Genomic DNA, 22,469 nt, shown 5'->3' with positions numbered 1-22,469 from the left:
GCCCATTGACAGGTTTGCCTTTGAAGAGCTCTTGTGTCACACTTTCTGTGTGTGTGAGTGTGTGTGTGTGGTGTGCACGCAGATGTGTGTGCATGCGCATGTATTGTATTGTGTTTGTCTCAGGTGGCAGGGGGCCGACACAAAGACCAGACCATTAAAAGATAAGGAGGGGGGGGGACTGAAACCTAACCCTGCCTCCGTCAATCACTCCCTGCAACACACACACACACACACACACACACACACACACACACACACACACACACACACACACACACACACACACACACACACACACACACACACACACACACACACACACACACACACACACACACACACACACACACACACACACACACACACACACACACACACACACACACCCTGACAATGGTGACAAGGAGGACAGAAGGGGCAAAAGACTGGGGAGAGAGAGGGGTGAAAAAGAGAGCGTAATTCAGAGGTGATGAGTTAAAACTGCCCAGTAAGTACTTTTCATGAGGGTGCTGTGCACAAACAACAAAAGGCTGTACTCCTGTGTATTTAATAAATATCTACAAGACTTACCAAATTACCTATTAGTCATATTATTTATTTATTGCACAATGATTAATATGACAGACACTTCAGCTTAACCGGATTCTGAATCCTCTCAGTAATAATCCGAATATCAGCTGCATTTGTCCAGTCATCATTTGCTGACAAAGCCACTCCAAAACACAATCTGTCGTGAGCCCTTTCTGCCACAAGAGGGCTCAGTGGACTACGCTCCTATTAGTGTGTGTGTTTGCGCGTCTTGTGTGTGTGTGTGTGTGTATGGGGGGGGGGGGGGGGGTGTTACTGTAAGTCTCCCTGACTTTCCTCTTCAATTATTTGGTCTGCTGAAAAAAGGAGGAAAGCAAGAGAGTGATGATGAGAGGGCCCTGTAAGACGTAGACAATGATGCAAAAGAAAGAAAGGAAGAAAGAGGAGAAGAAGGAAAGGAAGAAATTTGTACGGGGACATGCAGACCAGCCGCTGGCAAAGGAAGCTGTAATGGGAGGAATGAAAAGGATGACAACAGAAGAAGTGAGACAATGAAGCCAGCGAGGAAAAAATAGAGAGCGTGCGCGCACAGACACACACACAGAGACACACATACACACACACACACACACACAGGCAGCTGGAGACTGCTCTGGAGTGGATTTTGGATGCACGTGAGCGAGGACGGGGAGGAAAGGGGAGGGGAGGGAGGTGGGTCTAGATGACATCATGTGTTGCTATAGCCCAGCTGAGGCCTGGCAGGAAGATTTTTAACACACAACATCTGCAGGAGCCGGCCCTGAGAAGAGGAGGAGGAGGAGGAGGAGGAAGAGAGGAAGAGAAGGCCAGCCAGAGGATAGAGTGAGAAAGTTTAACCCTTAGAAAACCCTGGGAGATGAGAGAGAGAGAGAGAGAGAGGGATGTGGATGCAGTCATGCACGCCGGATTATTGTGCTCGTAAAACATTTTTACACACACTCTTTATGGCGGGATCCACATTTATACTCCTTTGTCGCGATGTTGCACAGGTCAGTCTGCGGTGCGACTATAACTCCTTTAAAATACAGCCGCAGCCCGCAAGGATGGGAAGGTCTCGAGAAACAACTGACTAATCACATTTGTTGAGGTGATTTAGATTTTCTTTTTCTCAGCAGGACAGTTTCAGGGGTCAAGAAAAAACAATCTACAGAAACACACACATATACACACACCTAAGGGCAATTTACGTACATCTATTAACCTCAAATGCATGTTTTTGACCTACAGGAAGAAAAAAAAAACAGTGCTGAATGTAGACCCTGCTGAAACGCAAACCAGAGACCACAGACACACAATCGCCTGTGTGTGTGTGTGTGTGCGCGCGCACCAAATACTTGAAAATGCACAACACATGACGCCATGCATCAAACGTTTCGGTGTTACACTGACAACCAAGGGGTTAAATCCTTTGCTGAATTATGAATTATTTCCTCTCCTGAAGTCATTTATGGGGCAACGGCGAGAACACCTCAACAGCGAGACATAAATCCGACTTAAGCCGTCTTCCCCACTCTGCTTGTCTTATTAGAGTGCAATGCAATCTGGCCCTGGGCGGCTTGATTTTTAAGCAGCTCGGGAAAGGTCAACACAGACTGATACTAATAACAGACAGCCATATTTATTTTCTTTTCTTTTTATGTACAAACAGATAAGGACGGTTGCGTTCCGTCTCCAGCGACAGAAGCGTAATTCCATCACCTGATTCTTGTTGGTTTGCCATCAGGTGTAATTCTGAGACGCTGGAGGCAGCTCGGGAGGTTAATTGAGACGGGAGGAGGACAAAGGACAAACAACTAAACAAGGGAGTCTTTTTGAAATGATGCAGACTCGGCTAAATGGTTTGGCCTTGCGCGCCCGGCTCGCCCTTGCCGCTGTGTACAGCTGCTCTGCTGACATGCCCACTTTTTCCGACTCAATTAAAATGGATGGAATCATGTTGTTTCAGGTAGGAAACCTGCATGTATTTTGTTTTGTTGATAAAAGCTTCCATTAAATTAAGGAGAACTAAATCACAGTGAATTGAATTATGATAATGCCTTCCCTCTTCGGTTTTACACACACACACACACACACACACACGCACGGCCCCGAGTCCGTTTTACGGCTACATAATCACTTAACCTTTCATATGGCTTAGCATGTATTTTCACAGTCGGTAGTGTGTATAAATGTGAGTGTGTGTTTGTCGTGAACAGACATGGTTAACACACACACACACACACATACACACACACACTGTTCATGCTAATTGGAGGAGAGTGAGGGGGAAAAAAAAGCACTAATCCTTCCAAATGACTGGAGCCATGTTGTCAAGGGCAAGATCCGTCTGTTTGACACAGGAGCCGAAAGAGAAGCGAGGGGGAGAGAGAAAGTGGAGCATGAAGGGAAAATGAGTGAATGAGACCGAGAATGAGAGACAGAGGATGAATGAGAGGGAGGGAAAAAAAAAAAAAGCTAAATGCACAATATGAGGAATCAAACACGGTGCCAAGAGTGTGCAAAGTGAAAGAGAGAGAGCGGAGGAAGAGCCGGTGAACAAAGACTGGTGGCTAAGTGAGGCTGAAGTTTGTCTTGGCAGGCCGTCGCTCTCATTGAGATTCATTGTTGGTTTTACTGGACGATTGCAGCCACTTTAAAAACCTCAAGCACATGTCCGAGTCGGCAGCAGCACAGTACGACGACGACAACAACAACAAAGACGACGACAAAAACGATGCCTCGCAGAGGCGGGCGTTTAGCAAGACGGCAACTGTGAGGGATGAAGAGCAAAAGCAAAAGTGGAAAAGATGGTGAATACGAAGAAGACAGTCGCCTTTAATGAGCTAATGTGACCAGAGGAGTACCGGTTCTCCAACAGCAAAAAAAAAAAAAAAAAGAAACCACCTTCTGGTGCTCTCTTCCTGTTTTTCCCTTCCACTGTGTGGGGTTCCTTGAAACCTGCTAAGTGCAGCGGAGAGGAAGGCAGAGTTTCACAGCCCCTAGCCAGCACTACTAAATATAGCTGCAGTCGCGGCAGGCCAAAACACAATCATTACTCTCCCAGACACAATGGATGGAGGAGCGGAGGAGGAGCAGGAGGACGAGTAGGAGGAGGAGGAGAGGACAGGAGAGGAGAGGAGAGGAGAGGAGAGGGGCGGGAGGATAATCAGTTAGGAGCTGCGAGGAAAACTAACCCGCCGAGTGTGGGAGAGGCGAGGCAGAGGAGGGAAAGCAGCAATAAAAGGAAAGTATAGGAGGGGGACGAGCGAGGCTCAGGAGTAGTTAGGAGGTATCACCCAGAGGAAGATAAAAAGAAGATGTGGCAGATGGGTAAACGAAAAGAAGTCGGGAGAGGGGAGAATTTCAAATGAGCATAATAGCCAAAAAGAGCAAGCGGCAACCTCGAGCTTGTTAACGCAAAATATTCCACAGTGTCGCCGCTTATTGCACATCCGATTCAAACCGTTTATCCGAACGTCCCTACAGCCGCATCCGCTCACAGATTGAGCAGTCATATATAGGTATTTTTATAGAATATGACAGCGAGAGAAACACTTTCTCCAAAAGCAGATGTTGAGGTGTGAGTCCAGTGGATGGATGGATGGAAGGAGCTCGCGCTGACGCCGTACCTGTTTACGCAGCTCCTCGGCGGCGGCTCTCCTCGACGGCAGCCCGTTGGCAGAGCCTCGGCTGTTGGCCAGAGCCAGCTGCTCCCTGGCGTGTTCCCGCGCCTCCGCCCGCTCGCTGCGCTCCCTCAGGAGGGGCGGCGGCGGAGGCGGAGGGGGCGGCAGCGGCGGGGCGGGCGCGTCCCTGCCGTGAGTCCCTGCCTTGGGTCTGGGACTCTCCCTGGTCCCTGTTCTACTGTGGCTGTGGAAAACTGGAGAGGAACAGAGAGAGAGTCGGATTAGCGACGTCTGTGATTCACTGAAAATGTTGAATTTGAAAAAGGTCTAAAAAGAAAACAAGAAAAGATTTTGACAGCAATCACAGAGAAAAGTCACTCAAGAAGACATTTTAAAGGAAAACAGACCAAAACGAGAAGTTGTGCCAGCTTTGCTCGAGAGACTGAGAAATTTAGATAGTTTTACTTTTTAAAGTTTCAAGCTGAGGTTTCAGTAAATAGAACGTACGTTGTGGAACCGTCCAGAAGCGGGACCTTCATGGCCACACAGCACACATTCTATGCATTTCAGGAGGCAGAATGAGCTTTAACCCCCACAGACCACGACGAAACGCCCACACAAACACTGAAGTGACAGGACTTTGGCAAACGTACAACGGCCAATCAGTAAACTATGCATGATTTAAGGTGCGCATGAAAACGTCTTTATGCTAACTGTCAATGAACCTGTTCAGGATGGACGGCGGCGGCCCCCGGAGATGATGCTAAGTGAGTGAAACAGCAGCGAGGCAATTAACGCACACATTCAATAGCTCTCTCTTCGGCTTTTATGAGGCTCAATTTAAAGCTTCGCACAGTCCTAAAATCAACCGCAGTACAAACACTCCGATCATTTATACTTTACAGCGCACGAGCAACGGCGTTTCCTCGCCATGTATACTCAAGAGAAAGGAGGCACGCTGCGACGGATGATCTATATGTGCAATTTTAAGTAACGCTGCATGGTGTAGTCAGAGAAGGTGTTTGTGTGTGTGTGTGTATTTGATATACTATATGTGTGTATAGCAGCCAGTGAGCGAGTGTCGAGCTCTGGCTTGGTGAAAAATTTGGGAAATCCTGATGTTTTGAGAAGTGAGCTAAGCAACTGCACCCAATAAAAGTTGTTTAATTCAGCTTACATGGTCACAACTCAGAGGGAGAAACTTCTGTGTTTGGTGTTTTCTGTCAGTCTTTGCCCAGAGAATAAAATATTACTCCTTCGTTGCTGGAGGGCGAGCACGCCTGTCACTAAACACTGCATAAAAGGTGTGTTTTCCCCCACGTGTGTGTAACACAGCTCAAACGGCGTCGGCGGCGAAGCGGGTGACCTGCGTCTGCTCGCCTTCATGTACACACCAATGTCTCTTTCGGGTGTCCTTAACCCCTCGCCGTCTCTATTGTCCCTCGCGGAGTATATCCGCCTATTCCCCTCTTATCTATTTATTTAGCATATCACAGCGACGGCGCCGAGCTGCTTTGCAAACAGTGTTTGTATACGAGATAAGAAAGGAGAAAACGCAGTCCTCATGCACACAACAAGCCTGGATTTGTTCAAACAGGTTCCTCTATCCTCCCGTGCGTGCTTCTTATGCCGATACGCAGAGTTTATGCGTTCGCAGAGGATGAGGGATGAGTGTGAGTTGCGGGTCGGCGCTGCCGGCGATCTGCGCGGAATCTGTACGCCATTCGTCAAGAGTTCAATGTAAGCAAATCTATGGACCTTTTTCTCCTTCTTAATCCAACCAAGTCTCTCCGCCGCGCCTCTCCTCCTCCACATTCCACTTGAGACGATGACGAGGGAAAAAGCCGAGCTGTGCCGTCACCTTTAAAATCCCTCTGGCGGCAACTGCAAGGCCCGAAGGGCGAGCGAGCGTCGGGGAGAGCAGAGAGGAGGAACCGTGAAACGCAGCCCTTGTTTCGCTGGGTCACGCCTGGCCGGAAGGATTGTATATCTCCAAAGTCTTCCAGGAAGGGAAGGCCTTTGGGTTGAAATTGCTTCTCTAAATCTTTGCAGGATAAAAAAAAAAAAAAAAAAAAGATGGATATAGCACATGATAGCCTCTCTCAAATAAAAATAGGATATAGGAGGAAGATTTCATCCAATCTGTTTGATGTTGTGCTCTTTCCTCCTTCCTACAGCGCAGATGTTGTATTTGTGTCAGAGATTTTCATTTAATTTCACTTTCAACGTAAAGCACAACAATTAACATTTAAGCTGTTTCAATATTAAATAATGTTCTGAATAATCCGTCAGTTTAATTCATTAACAAAATGTCCGAGTGCGTTCACTGTAATTGCACAAAAGCACGGTGGCATTTGGTGGAAAACAAAGCTGCTTTGAAGTTTATTTGCTGAATATTATTTATATCGCTGAAATTTTCATTAATTTATAACCTGACTGTCGTCACTGTGCAGCAAAGGATTGCAGTAACCATCAAAACGAACTGAATCGACTCGGCTTTCATCAAAGTTCTTCAATTCTCTTAATCAAGTACCTTTTTGGATGTATTCTCCTTATTTTGCTAATATTATATGAAAGTAACAGCGTGTTTACTTCAATACACTTCTCAAGTCCTCTACCTAGCTGAACGTGCATGTGCCCCAAGGGGTGTGTCTATGCTGTAACTGTGCTGCGTGTGTGTGTGTGCCGAGGGGCCTGGCCAGCTGTTGCAGAGCGTGCATAAACACCTTGTTAGAGCTTAGTAAGCCGAGTGTTAATTGGGGTGGAAAGAGTGGATGCACTGCTCGGGTATCCCAAGTGACTTAGCCCTTTTTCTGCAAGTGGAAAACAAGACTCCGAACTTTGGAGACGGAACGGCGTACATGAACACGAACACAGAGACACAGAGACACACACACACACTCACACACACAGTTAACCTGAACCATCTTTTGTCAGGTGATTCATCCAATTCTTTTCATTTTTTTTCTCTCACAAAATTGCTCTTTCCATTCCTGTCTTGTGATTCTCCTGATGCATCATCCTTCTCTCCCCGTTTCCTTCCATCCCCTCACCTCCGAGTTCATCCATCTACTCACTCCTTATCCTCCTCTTTCCTCGGTATCATTTGTTGCACCTCTTATTTTCTCATTTTCCATCATCCATTAACTCCTCACGATATTTTTAAGCCAATTAGACAGACTGAAAGCATTTTCCGCGTCCCATACCCCGAGCACTTTCTGTCATTTTCACACTGACCCACCAACCCACTAATCCTAATCCTTTATAGGGCGCTCGCTGAAATACTTTCAAATTCGGTCTCCATCCTCGGAGGTGGCTGAAGACTTGCTGTCCGAGATTTATTTCTTGTAATCTTTTTAAAGTCAGTAGAAACAAATCACCAATAAATGCCTTTTTCATCTGACGCAACCTTCGGAAAGTGTAATACTGACCGAAGTGACAGTATTTCAAAAGTTAATAGCTCAAAAACATCATCAAATGGGATAAAAATCTCACTGGGCATCTTCGAAAAGCGTTGAGGATTTTGTTTTGGTTTAGGTTAACTAGTTTCAAAGCTGCCTGATTCCAATGAAAAGACACTCTTCCTGTGTGAAAACAAACGAAGCGCGCCCGGCTCTTACCATGCCCGTTGAGCGGCTGCCTGGCCGGGAGTTTGCCCTTGCGAGGTGTGGAGTGGCAGGAGGACGAGGCAGAGGCCTGGCTGGTGCTTCCCGCGCCGTGAGAGTGAACGCCGCCTCCGTTCCTCACCTCCTCCTCCTCCTCCTCTTCATCCTCCTCCAGGTCCTCCTCCTCCTGGGAGCTTCCAAAGTAGGCCATATTATTGGGCAAGGCAGATGAACCTGGGTTGGAAGAAGCAGAGGAACCACGTAAGTAAAGACAGAAGACTAGGAAAATGTGTAATTTGATGTTGAAGTCTGTCCTGCTTGGACACGATATACACCGAGAACCGCCGTCACTGCGAAGAAGGAACATTTTCTTTTCTCCCCTTTAATCTCAGACATTACGGATGAATCCACATCAGCATGTAAGTGGTGAAATATTAGTGCAGAAATTGAGGTTGCTCAGGGGGTTTATGAATAATGGTGATTGTGCAGTTATTTTTCTCGTCTGTTATTATCCCGGTTGGAGGCCTGCTGATGCTTTGTAAACTGCTCCGCACATTATTGTTGCACTCGACTCGCACAGAAAAACGCACAAATATAATCAAGGGCGTGCGCTGAGCAGTCTGCAGATGACAGTTTTACTTTGGCTACTTTTTCACCGAGTTTGGTTGAAGCTGAGCTTTCCAACGTGTTCAGAATTTCTCCTTAGCTCTCAGGTAGATAAGCTCCAGTAAAGGAAATTGCCATTTATTCACTGGCCTTGTTACTGAGCTTATTTGCTCTGTCTTGTCCCCTTTAGCTGCATTTTGGGGAGTTCGAGGGTTTGTCGTGATTCTAAGAACATCGCGCTCAAAGCTGAGGGAGAGGGAAAAACATGACTTGCGTGATTTTCCTGTAGCTGCAGCTGAAACCGGAGCGCTGGGAGCAGCGCAACAAGCCGTCTCTGAAGAGACCCCGCATGCTGACAGCTTTATTGAGACATATATAATGTACATGTGCTCAAACATCTAACTCGGTAGAAGAGTTACTTAAGAAACCAAAGACTCCCCCGCTCTCTTGCTGCTGAGCTAATCCCAAATCTGTCGCTTTCACTCTTCCAAACAGGATTACTGTCAATCCATCCCACTATTGGAGAGGAAAACCCACGATCCTTCTCTTTTCCCTTTCTGTCACATACAATCACGCTCTTTGTCATCTGGGAGAAATCTAGTTCAGTATCTGCTCCGAGGAGGTAAATAGTGTTTGGCAGCACACGGCCTGTAACGTTACCTCCGTTAGTTTAATGCAGATACACTGCCGCACACACACACACACGCTGACAAAAGGTCATAAAGCCCAAAGCTGTGTTATCAAATCCCTCATAAATCAGAGCGCCAAACAGCTGGTCCAGGCATACAGATGCAGGAATTTTACAGAAAAAAGTTAAACGCACACGGTTGTATATATTTTGTTACATTATTTTTCACTGCGGCATGCGTCAGTGTAACTCGAGGAACATTTGGAGGGGGGAAAGAAATGATACAGCAGATTAAACACACCAGGAGACCGGTTTTTATGTGCGTTTGAGAGTCAGTTGAAACCATCACACAAAACAACACTTTCTTCACCAAGGTCAGCTTGAAAAACACTGACGATTTCTCCCAGCAGCATCCGTTCATTCCTACGTCATAATTAATCATTCATTCTTTTAACCGACGTAATGTCAACAAAACAAACAGCTCCACAGCAGCGTAACGCGAGCAGCATTCAGGCCTTATACAGCAGCTGCAGTTGCTTTTTTGTGATCCTATAAGTATATGTTTGTAATTGTTTATTATTAGATAACAAGAGCGCGTGGTTACGCAACGTTTGCTCAGCTTTGATTAAATCTGGCTGCGAGGAGGAAATTGTGGATTTTATGAAGTTGTGAGTCCTTTATGACTAAATCAATCGCATAGCATGAGCAAGAACTGTGGTTTTTATGACCCATTTAGGGGCCTCGGTGTTTAAAAGGCTTTAATGGAAAGCAATGTGTGATTATACAGCAATTAAAATAATGATAATCCTCTGAAAAATAAGCCGAGTTCAACTAGCTCGTATCCAACTATGTAGTTAAAATTACGCATAGTGAATTAAAGATTAGCGAAGACAATTATTCAATTAGCACACTTGTTTTTGCGGAGAGCTGATTACTTATCTCAGATCTTACACATTCAATATATCATTTAGTTAATTAAGAGATAACACAAGTATGAGAGGACCAAAATAACTCAGTCGTAAGTACGCTTGCAGAGGGAATATACATATTTTTAGAAAATAATGATCTCAAAGAATGATCAGGAGGAATAATGGAACCCAACGGAGTTGCTGTTATTGGCTGAGTAATTATTTGGAAGCCAGCCTGGAGTAATCAATAACTGCAACACTGCAATATCAATATTTTTTCAACTTACTAGAATATGCTTATTTAATAGCTTTCTCTTTTTTTCCCCCCTTTTTTTAACAAACATGGTGAATGTATGATTTCTACACTACAGAGTTTCTGAACATTTCTATTTAAACTTTATTTAAAGTGAAACTTACTAACTTGACAGCGAACCTGCCTCAACATTAAAGTGTTGTTTGAACTGCTGCTTTAAAAAAAAAAAAAAAAAAACTCCACATAAAGTTCTTCCAAACATAATAAATTATAAAAAAGCATCGACAATAAAGCTTGTTTTTGCCCTGGATCACACACGATTGTAATTATCCCTTCAGAGAGAGAAACATTCGTAGTGGCAGCAGATTTTTGAGAAAGAGGTCTGCAGGGCACAAAGTAACCGCTCAGCGCAATGGATTATGGTCTTTATATCACTCCGTGCTAGCTCATGTGCCGATGTTTGCTCCCCTGCAGGTTGAAATTAATTCTCGCGATCCATCTGCTTGACGTAGGAAGCTTTGACAACATATGTCTGCTGTTTGTTTGTGTTGAGTTGTTGTTTTTTTTTGAGCAAAGCTCAGGATGTAAGATGCAGAGAGATGCTCGGTGTGAGCGGTTTAACATCCAGGACTGCACTGCAGTGTGGTAGTTAAACAATCCTGACTCTGGGACTTCTCCCACAATCTAAAGTTATTCATGTTTTAGGTCTTATGTGACTCTAAATATGCTTAATTCCGGAGATCAAGCAGAGTGGATGACGCCTAGAGGACTTTTCCTGGTCTCTCTCTTCGGTTCTAAAGATTTGATCGAGACTCAAACGCTGGATCGCAACAACAAAGCACACGCGCGGCTGCTGACGCACACAAGAACAAACACAGAGCGCCTCGTTTATCTTGGCGACGGTGCAGATGCTTCTCCGACCAAACAAACACACAGAGGAGGCACACACACCGGCCCAATCAACTTCTAATGACTTGCTTCATTAGCTAAATGGCTGTAATTTACTGCTCTGAGCAGGGGTCAGAAGGCCGATGGCAACCGAGCACGAGGGCACCTCGGGGCAGGAACGGGTGTGTGTGTGTGTGTGTGTGTGTGTGTGTGTGAGTTTGAATACTGGGGAAATGGAGCATGAGGGAACACTTCTTCAAATAAGTTATACACAGTTTGGGCTTTTCTGTTTTGTTAAATCCACACAGTTGTGGTAAGATCGGGGCTTGAAAACCGTAAAGATGAGGAAAGATGGAGCGACGTGTCAGAGAACGACAGGAGACAAGAGCCAGACAACAGACAGAAGCAGACGTGACAACAATGCAACTGGATTTTCTAACATATTTATGATCTCCCAAAATAAGACGGCTTGGGGTTTTAGAGAGAAGGTGAGGGAGGAAGAAACAAAGACACACATGAACACACACACACAGACGCAAACACACACACACACACACACACACACACACACACACACACAGACTGAGCCTGCCAAGCAGGTCTCATGGTCCATTATTGATTACTGGCATCTCCACAACGGGAGTGGGGCAACGTTTCTGGGGCTGATACCAAAAATTTACACCTTATGCCCTGACATCCCAGATCCATCACCTACTAGGAAGAAAATAAAAAAAACACACACACACACACACACACCACTACCACATGCCCACATACAAGTTAAAAAAAAAAAAAAAAAACAGTGTCTGCCCCTCTCCAGGATCTCCAACAGGGCTCAAGCCCAATCCCTCAATTACACCAGCTTTTCATCTACCTCATTCCGGCCGCAGACAAATCATAATTAGGTCTGAAAGAGTCTATTAGGATTGTCATTTTTAACGGGGGCTCCTGGGTGGGTGGATGAGGGGGGCATAATTATAAACCCTCCATTCTCTGGCCACCCTTCTTTTGTCCCCTTAACTGGAACTGAAACAATGAGGACAATTTAAATAGTCAATCAAGAGGGTTTAGCTGCCATGGGGACATGTGGACGTGCCGACTTAGAACTGAGAGCAGCAGCATGTGTGTGCAGGGAGCATGAGTGCTTTTAAGATTAGGTCAGGAAAAAAAAAAAAAAAAAAGAGGAAACAAATGCAGGTTCTCTGGTGAGAAGAGGAAAAGTTACAGCAGCGGTGCTCTGCCAAAACTCTTCATCGCCCTCTTGGAGGAGAAGCAGAGTGAGAAGGGATTAAGGATTACATCTCCAATTGACATTCCTTGATGTCAGCAAAACCATTAACCCCACAAACAGCGACTCTGCTCTTGAAGGAGGGGAGGGGGAAGCAGAAACAGTCAGAACTGTGCAAACCAACGGAGAACGTCAAACGAGACGCACCGTTTTCAGGCTTTAATCAAACAGCTATCATACATTAGAGTGAGAGAGAGAGAGAAAAATACCTCATCCCTGAGGGGAACTCAGTTGTCACAGCAGCAGTGCACATGAGACAGACGCGAGTAGCTGTCGGACTTGAAATTCTTTTCCCAGGAGGGGAAATGTGCTTCTAGTTAAACAAAATTCTCAGACGATAAAAACAAGTTCAAACGGAATCGAGTCTGCGAATGGAGCGGCGGAGACAGAGGTCCCGAGCACAATGCGGAGGGCTGGCTGTCTGTTCTCCAAAAAAACAACAGATGTGAACGGTCTAATCTAGGAAACCGAGGTCTCCGGTTCACTAGGTCAGAGCTGGGAGGTTATGTAAGCAAAGCAGAGGGATTGGCCTCAGTGAACCTGACAGAGAGGCACCACACTGGGGCTGGCAGGCAGCAGAGAAAAACCCAGAGGGCAACGAGGTAAACACTGACGCCGCGCTCATATACACTGGCAAACTGCCACAACACACACACACACACACACACACACACACATACAGTAGACAGCACTGACATAAATATATATATACATGAGTGTATATTTTCCTGTGGGTGCAGGTGTGTCTATGTGCCGTTAATTATTTATTCTCTTTACGTGTCTAAAGGCTCATTATGTGTGTTTCTCTGTTTACACATGCACATAAAAAGAAATCTAAAAGATCTGGAGGATATTAGACATGAGCCGTTTAGTTCCATCACAATGTGCAAGCACTCTCCTATCAATGTGCATTTTAATACCCTTTATTGTGCTCACCTCAGTGCTGCCCCCTCCCTTCTGCCAGCTGCACTGCGCCCTCCGACTTACCAGAGGCAGACAGTCTGGCTACCACCCAAATGGCTTTCTCCATGGATATAAACAGTCCGGCTACAAGCCTGGACCACACATAAACACCATTTTGAGAACACAGACGAGGACTAAGCGCTGCAGCTGGTTAGCACAGGAGTGTGTGTGTGTGTGTGTGTGTGTGTGTGTGTGTGTTTGCAAGAAGAAGAAGATGAGCAGCGAGATAAAATGCAGAATATACGGACGAGACAGTGTGGGTGGTGCACACACATGATGAGCATCCTTCTCTACAGCAGACAGATTTCTGGAGAAACTTTTATGTCCAGTTACTCCCACGTTGCATCAGATCAATCAGACCCCCACCCCGCCGTCCCCCAAGAGGACGTACTACTTTTCTTAAGTTACAGCAATAACAAAATCATCAGCAGTTAACCAAATTATTAAAGATTATTACAGAGAATTTTGTCCATTTTCACATCCAGGCCACATGCCAAGATTAAAAAAAAAAAAGGACAAAAACATTAAATGGGATTTTACAGCGCAGAGTGACACGAGAGTCCCTCTTTTTACAGCATTTGTTTCTTTTATGGCTGCTCACTTTATTACTTGAAATCCATCATGTTTTAACTGCTTTTATGTAGCTGTCAGAAAGAGTGATGGATGGAAGCCTTTGGGGTGGATGTGTAATGTTTACCAGATAAGATAAGCAAACACTGCAGTGGATGTGTGGGGGGCACGGCGGCGTGTGTTTACACGCCGTGAACGTTTGACCTGGGACCAATCCCACAAATCACCACTGATGATGAAGTTTCAACTTAGCGCTCCTCCGCAACGTTAAATGAAAAGCCAGAAACAAATTGAAAAGGAATTAGCGGGATGATAGGTTTGATATTTCCATAATGCAGCCGGAGACATTTTTTTTGGTAGCAGACATGAAGGAGCCTAATGTGTGTGGCGGTCACATCAACGGAGGAGGATCGGGATCTTAGAAGGGCTTGGTGGTTTCAGACGGAATCAAAGACTCGAGTCGCTTTGAAAAGATTAACCAGGCCGGCGCAGATGTCCTCACGGGGCACGTCTCTCCTCGTATACCCTGGAAGCTGCGAGCGCGCACAGACGCGACGACGGGGAGGCCACGGGCGGAGATAAGCGGGGCGGGCAGCTAGCGTGCATTTGCACTCGCGCGCATTCTTGAACACACACACACGCACAGACGCAACCTCAAGGGCTCTGCTGACATTCTCCCATGTTCCTCTCTTGGTGAGGGTCTCTGCATATGGGTCACATGAGGGGCCAAGGGGAAAACAGAGCAGAAGAAGCCCTGCAAAGGAAAATGTCATCCGCACAGCATGGGCAGAAATGTGCACACACACACACACACACACACACAATACACACACAGAGCTAAACTGGGTCTATAAATACACTGGTAAAGCAGGGAGAGGCAGAGTGGAAAAAGCCTGTGGAAAACCATTCAGTCGTTAGCTTAGCAGCGTAGCTCTAAAATTAGCAAGTGTAGCACGGTGGAGGGCAGCTTTTTTTTTTTTTTTTAAACACGCAGACTAGAAATCGGCTTCCAAAAGCACCAGTCGTAACCTTAATTATAAAGACAGAAAGCTGCAAAACTGAGCCGGGACCAGCCACCTCCACCTCATTGGTGTCCCACTTCACATGTGTACGGGTGGAGTTAGCATCGCACCCAGCGCTGAGAATAATCTCAGCTTCAAAGAGTCATTAGCCTATGTACGGCCGTGGCCTATATATGCAAATCAAGGCCTTCCGCACCAAAAGCTTCCGTCAGTTTGAGCCGCCTTCAATTATACAATCTTGAATGAGCCCTGTAAGGTTAAAATGACATTCCATAATAGGCGTATTCTCCTCAGAACAGCAACATATAGCCACGGGGTCCCAACAGGCGTTGAATCTAAATTTGCCTCTCCGGCGTCCTGAGCCTACTTTGCAGGACGGGCAGAGGTTAATAATGATAACAGCAAATTAATCTGAAGTCAATCATTTTGTCTTCCGAAGAAATTAATTCTGCTTGTGAAGACATGTTCAGGAAAACCATGGTCAGAATATCCAACAAAAGGATAAAATTATGATAGAGGAGTCGGAGGAGTCGCAGCCAAGGTTTCTGGAGAGAACTGTTCTGAACGTTTTATGAGCTGGGCCTTGAACGTGACACGCTCTTAATGTCACCGTAAAAAAGATGATTTGGGACAAAAGAACAGCGCTTACACAGAGTTTCCAGTCATATAAACTTTATCTGAAAACTTTTGGACAACTTTTTAAAGTTAACTGCTACATTTTCACACAATTGTATTTACTCAACTCATCCATCCATCATCCGCACAGCTCGATACGGTTTACAGTCACAGGAGTCGATCCCAGCTGACCGCACCGTGGACAGGTCAACGACCAACACAGAAAATAACCACAGCTTCGGACAATCAAAGAGTCACCAATCTATCACATTAACATATTCTTGGTCTATGGAAGATAAGCATGGAATCCCAAGAAATCCACACACCAGAAGTGAGACCATGCAGACTCAGGAGAGCCCGATTCAAACTGCCAGATGAGAGCGTGCTCAATTCATAGCAATGAGACGTTCATTAAAGAACTGAAGGGAAATCTTTGAAGCTTTCAGCTGCAGCAGGACAAACAGCTGACCGAGGTTTCCTTCAGATGCTTACTTTTAACCGTACATGTTTTACTCGTACCTGAGAAGGAAGAAAATAAAACCTGTTTCTATATTTACCAACTTTTTACACACACGATATCTCGACTTCCCCTTTCCTGACCCAAGTGTGTATTTCCGTCGCACGGTGAGGGAGTTCTGTACTTATTTTCTACTTTCTTTTCACTTCACATCCACAACCCAGTGTTATCACCACGGGAGACCGGGCCTCCTGTTTTTCCACATCTGAGGAGCTCATCCCTCTCAAAAAGAACAACATTCTGTTGCTTCTATGCTGTGGGTTGATTCTATTTTTTTAAATTTTATTTGTGTATTGTAGGAACCTTCTGAGATGCTTGAAAGTAAAGTAACACCATAAATTAAACGACACCAGAGCAGCTCCATCTATATATAGTTTCAAGAGAATTTAAGAGAGACCGCTGTAAATCTCTGTCATTTTGAGAAGCTTGTTGCAAAGTGCAGTTTTTAATTCACAGCAGTAATTTTAACATGACAGTCAGAACACTGGGTCCTGATGCTTCTGCAGCAGAGCAGAAATACATTGCAGCAGATTAACTCACTGCTGTCCCATAGAGGACGGCTCATAGGTAACATGAGTCTGTCGCCATGAAAACAGTTTTTTCATGTTCACAAAAAGATCACAAAACTCTCAATCTGAGAAAAATTACTGAAATACATGGAACAGCAAGACACATGCACACACTCGCATGCATGAGCAAAAATTCTTACACTTCTAATTGCTCTGCTAGTTTTTTTACAGTTCATTTGACATTGAAGGTGCTACACACTTTTGAGGAACCTGAGCAGGGCGTGTGAGTGTGTGTGTGTGTGAGTGTGTGTGTACTTTCTGTATGAACAGCTGCTGTAGTAGAGGGTGATAGGCAGGGTGTTAAGGAGACAGACAGTTGTTGAAAGGTAGGAGGGGAGATGTGTAAGCTGATGAAATGCAAGATAATCGTAGCCTTGGGCCACTGTGCAGGCAGTTTGCGTGTGTGTGTGTGTGTGTGTGTGTGTGTGTGTGTGTGTGTATGAACGGGTGGTGGGTGATCAAAATCTGACAAAACTAAAGTTCAAGTTGCCTCTGTGTGTTTTCATAAGCAAAATGAAGATTCTGTCCAAGTAATCAGCAGGTTTCTATCGAGCAGAGACCTGAGTAATGGACCCCGATAAAAAGCTCTAATAATAACACACACGCCATATCTGCAGATTTCTTGTTTAACATCCTCCCTCCCGCTCTACCGCAGGTTGTAGCTGCGCATGTAATTATGTCTCCATCTGCTGCGTTCGGCTGCGCCTTACCTCTGAGGCAGAGGAAGGTGAGGAAGTCCTCGGTCTTGGGCTTGCGCCTGGACAGATCCTGAATGGAGGCGGACAGCGAGGAGGAGGAGGAGAGCGCCGAGAGGGACGTGGATGGCACCGTGGCGAGGCCGGTGTTCAGGCTGCCCGTGTCGGTCACCTTGACCGGAGTAGTGCTGGGCGAGTTGGGCTGCGACTGGGCAAACTTCCTCTGGGCCTGAAGTCGAGGTCTGAAGCGGAAGAAAAAGACGGGTTCAACCACAGGGCTGGGACACATTTCAGTCCATCATCACATATTAGGAAAGACAGAAACAAGCCAGCATAACAAAACACACACACACGCAGCGCTCCAGCAGGACTTCCAGACCTGATGCATCATTCATCTCTCAGCAGAAGACCAAGTCGCATGGAGCTGATTAAAATCACAGCATTGCTCTTTTACATACCAGCACAGCCAATCACTCATTGTTTCTATTAGCGAGGCCCTGTGGCTATTGTCTCACCGTCGACTGCTTTACTGACACGGTAACCCTGCGGTGCTAAATTGATTACCTTGTATGTGTATACACACATTTGTTTAGTGAGTGGGTGTGGGCTCATCATGATCACTTGGGCGCCGAGGCATCCACACACACACACACACACTCTGGATCACATGCATGAATGTGTGTTTATGCAAAAGTGAAAAAAGAACCAAAACTTGTGTGGGATATATTTGACTAAAAGTAAAAGTACTGGGCTCTGTTTCTGCAGAAACTTTGACACACAATGCCTCTTTAGAGAAAACACGAACCGTTGCTTTCATGGAGATGCTGTGTTCACACCCACAGCACATCACAGTATTCCTATTGTTTGTCACCAATTACACCTTCCAGAATTGAACTTGTATCATAGTTGTGAGTCAGAAATTCAACACTTTTCTTAAAAATAAAAACGCAGAAACAACCTGGCTGGAATATATGTGTGTAAATCCAAATCAATTTCATTTAAAAGTCCAATTTTGCAGGTGTTTTTCAATTCAATAAAGGAAATGACCATAATACAAACTGAGTGTCACACAGAGTATCAAAGGTAAACAATAAATACAGAATTAGCAATAATTTAAATTCGACCACCCATAATGAAACTGCCCTGAAAGCCTTTAAATTAAACTGACATCTTTTATTGAGCTACACAGAAAGTCCATACAACGAAATAAGAGTTTCAAGACTATAATGAGGTTATGTCTATTCAAACATGAGGAATGAAAGTAAAAAAAAAAATCACCAAGAAAACATTCAACATATATACAATAACAAAATGAGCGCTTTGCGACTTTCCCACCCCTGGTTTGTGTATTTGGACTGTATTTACAGTGAAATAACTGAAAACTACACATGTATACTCCAAAATAAACAGACACATAGCAGGCCTCTCCTGATCGCTGTTGAGCACTAGTGAAAGATTAAGCCGTCTATAAGGCAGAGCTCGCACTGTCAGTGGCAGCTGATAACCAAATACACAAGCACCGCCTGCCAAAAACAACCACACACTTTGCCAAGGAACTACTTTGTTCATCTTTCTGTGGCCGGATTCTTTTTTTTTTCCCACTTTTACTTCTGTCTCTTTCTCAGTTTCCACCATTTTAAAGATCCCCTCCGCGCCTCCACGTCGTGCTTTCTTCACTCTGCGGTGCACAAAGCCTTTGAGATGTCTCTCTCATTTTTCTCTCCGCGTGTCTCTTTTTTCTCTTTATTTCACAGTGTGTGTCAGCGGAGGCGAGGATAAGAGCGGAATATTAAAGAACAGGATGTCGGAGGAAAACGCAGTGGACTTGGTTGTCTAACCGGCTCCTCCATTTAATATGTGAGCGCACACACACACACACACACACACACACACACACACAAGAACAAAAAGTCACAGACCATAAGGGGCCAGGTGAACTAGCAAAATGCCCTCAATCGATTAGTGCTGCTGTGTATGTGTGAGAGAGCGCCAGCAATTCTATAAATGTTGAGGATAAAAGCCTTGTGACATCCTGGTATTATTTGTCAATTTGCTTCAGACCGGACTGAGGTGAAGGAAGATAGGATCATGTCTGGAGAACACCCACAATGCATTTGGCGCAGCCACAGAAAGGTGCTGGGCTCCGATTACACTCCAATCAGAGAACAGCACGGAGTCAAAACGTGTCAATTTCCTGCCCTGACATGGGTGGAAGCTCAATATGTGAGAAATTGAGAGATGATTGCTCGCGCATCGCCCGATCGCTGCATTTAGAGACAAGGTGAGAGAACGACTGAGGTTTGTTTACTATCAGGAACAAAGAAAACAAAATCACTTCAATTAGTTTGGCATTTATATGTTGAAAATAAAATATACACCAAAGCGGTCGGCAGTCTTCCTAATAAAATTTCTTCAGAGACACATTTTTTTCCACAGATCACAAATAGTCCTAATATTTCTGCAAACGTGGCAAAAACCGGTCACTAATTCAACCAAAAGTTGACATCAGACAGGCTTTCAGGGCATTCTGACAGTGACGTACGGGGAGGGATGAAGCTGAAGCCGTTAAGTATGAGATCAAGTGATGAAGAGTGAGGAGAAAGCGGAGAGTGGGCCGGTCTGCGGCGCAGCAGAGGCTGGATGCTGCGCTGTTTCGCGTGCGAGGCGGAGATAAATCGGGACAAAGTTAAAGAAACAGCCGGAGCGGTAATCCCGCAGACAGCATGCAAAGAGGTGCAATCCTAACGGGATATCTTGTCCTTTTTCTTTTATCATATACACATACTATGAAGAGTGAAAGCAAATAAAAAGTGTTTGGTATTGGCAACAACAAAAAAAAAAAAAAACAGCTTGGAGGGAACCAGAGGAACCTGTATGACTCCTCCCAGAAAGGCATCCAAGCTCAAAACTAATCCTTATGTTAACAACTGCTAAATAAAACCAGCTTACAATAACAAGGGCAAACACAAAGCTACAATACAATAAAAAAAAATTGCATAAATGCTTTTATGTGATAGTATCATTAAAAGCATAACTCAGTGCAATGAAAACAATTTTATCTGCTTTTTTTATTTTTTTTATTAAACAACTTCCATCTTGATCTTATCACACAGTCGATGTTGATCATTCTCAATGGATGTTTGCTATTTCTCTACTGATTGAACAGATAAACTGAAAACAAGGCTTTTCTCCCTCTGCACACCTTCTCATAAATTTCATTTCCAAGATGATCACTTATTTAAAAGCGAGCTTCTTTGAACTCCTCTCCTTTCGTTTTTTCCGAGTTCTCCTGAGAAGCAGGACATGCCTGAACAATATGTACTGAACGAATACACGTGTGCATGTGAACCTCACTGAACCCTGTAAGGACAACACTTTGTTATATACGGAGAGAAGTAACAGCGATCCTCCAAGCACCGCAGAGCTTTTACATCCATGTTACCACAGTTGCATGAGAACACATGTCCCGATGCATAGTTCAAATGTGCAGGCACTTAAATCACCCCCGCCAGTCAATAAATTCAATATGTGCTATAAGCACTTTCTAAACAGCGTGCAGAGGGGAGAGAGGGTTCTCCGTGAAAGCCTCTCCTGGCGAGCTGAACTCCGCCTGGTTCAACGCTCCGGCCTCAGCAGCAGAGGGAAGAGCGAGTGAAAAGCTGACGTGCACAAAAAGGAAAAACAGAGTATAACAACAACAACATAAGAAAAACACCAGTAAAAGAATGAAGACGGAGATGGATGGGCTAATAAAGCAGCGTCCTCACTGCATCCTGTCTAGACAGACATCCACAGCCTCCTCAGACAAGTCTCAGCTGATCCCCGGTGGTTACTTATTAACCAACAGCGGAGCTCCGAGGAGGAGGAAGTGTCCCCCTAACTTTAACTAGCACTGAAAACACACACAGGCAATTCTCCAGCAATTTGACCAAATTCCTTTTTTATGTACACTTTAATGTGCATTATCAGTTCTCATATCTTCTCTCTTTTAACGGTATGCTAACAGCAGAGACGTGCCCAATAAAAAGCTAATAAAAGCCGATCTGCTCCGCTGATGATGTGATAATGCAGGGTTTGGCAGGGAATGCGAAGCCAAGGTGAAGAGATAAATAAAACTAAAGCACCTTATACTGCGGAGACAACTCCAGCAACAGATATTGTTTTTTAACAGACAGCTTGTTGCGCTGACGTCTGCTCTCCGAGGGCAAAACGGAATTAGTCTTATTATCTATAGTGGGCTGCCAGAAAATTAAGAGCGTGAAAACTATTGTAGTAAACACTTGTTTTGCCAGTTTCACCCAATTAGCTCTGATTTTATAGAAACAAACGTTTGCATGAAATGCTGAGTCATGATTTTTAAAGATGAAGAGACACACACACGCGCACACACACACACACACACACGCGCACACACACAGCAGGTAAATACTGAGGAATCAACATGGGAACAATTTGCAATGACATGACTGTTTCTGGAAGTGTAGCCACTGCAGTGAAGGCTGAGTGGAAACATGAGCCCCTGATTTAGCCCTCCGTCTGCCCAGAGGAGGTTTGTGTGTGTGTGTGTGCGTGCGTGCGTATATGCGTGCGTGCGCGTGTAAAATCCAGAGTACATCATGTTCCCAGCCGTGCCGAGCTATAGAATACCCATTGGTGCACTGCCACAGTGGGAAAGTGAGGCTTACGTAAGTTTAAATTAGACTGATTGCCCTGATTGAGGGAGGATGAGAAGAAAGTAAGGGAGACAGAGGGAGGAGGGGGAGAAAAAAAAAAAAGAAAAGAAGAAGAGAAAACTGAGATCCAATACCGGTAGAAAAAGCAGAGAGATTACAGCAGGATGTCCCCATTCATCCCTTTCTAATCCACCTATCATCCATCCCTTCCTCCCTCCATTCCTTCCTGCCCCCCCCAGTCATCTACCCTTCAAAGGAGAGCTCTAATGTCTAATATTACACATGCCACCATGGGCGCGAGAGCATTGATTATCTCTGAGCGAAGCAGAGTGAGAAAATTTGACGACCCTGTCAGCCGGCAACCTCGGCACAGGAAGACGAAAAGGGAGGAGAGCAAGGGAAGAGAATAAAGGCTCGTTTGTGTCCCCCCCTTCAACCCCCCCCCCACATATAAAATGAAGTGAGATGAAAAGAGTGGCGATGGGACGGAGAGAAAGAGG

At 45.1% G+C, this 22,469-nt stretch overlaps 1 protein-coding gene across 1 annotated transcript in view; it reads right to left on the bottom strand.

Moving 5' to 3' along the window:
- Positions 1-22,469, bottom strand: part of jarid2b (jumonji and AT-rich interaction domain containing 2b) — a 99,728-nt gene that overhangs the window by 13,738 nt on the left and 63,521 nt on the right. The window contains exons 4-6 of the mRNA XM_030120834.1: positions 17,312-17,538; positions 7,790-8,008; positions 4,176-4,423 (exon numbers count right to left, since the gene is read on the bottom strand). Of these exons, the coding sequence (XP_029976694.1) occupies positions 4,176-4,423; positions 7,790-8,008; positions 17,312-17,538 (694 nt within the window). The remainder of the gene's footprint in view (positions 1-4,175; positions 4,424-7,789; positions 8,009-17,311; positions 17,539-22,469) is intronic.

The sequence above is a fragment of the Salarias fasciatus genome, chromosome 22 (assembly GCF_902148845.1).
Source record: "Salarias fasciatus chromosome 22, fSalaFa1.1, whole genome shotgun sequence".
In the NCBI taxonomy this organism is placed as follows: domain Eukaryota; kingdom Metazoa; phylum Chordata; class Actinopteri; order Blenniiformes; family Blenniidae; genus Salarias; species Salarias fasciatus.
This window is presented reverse-complemented; position numbering and strand designations above follow the sequence as displayed.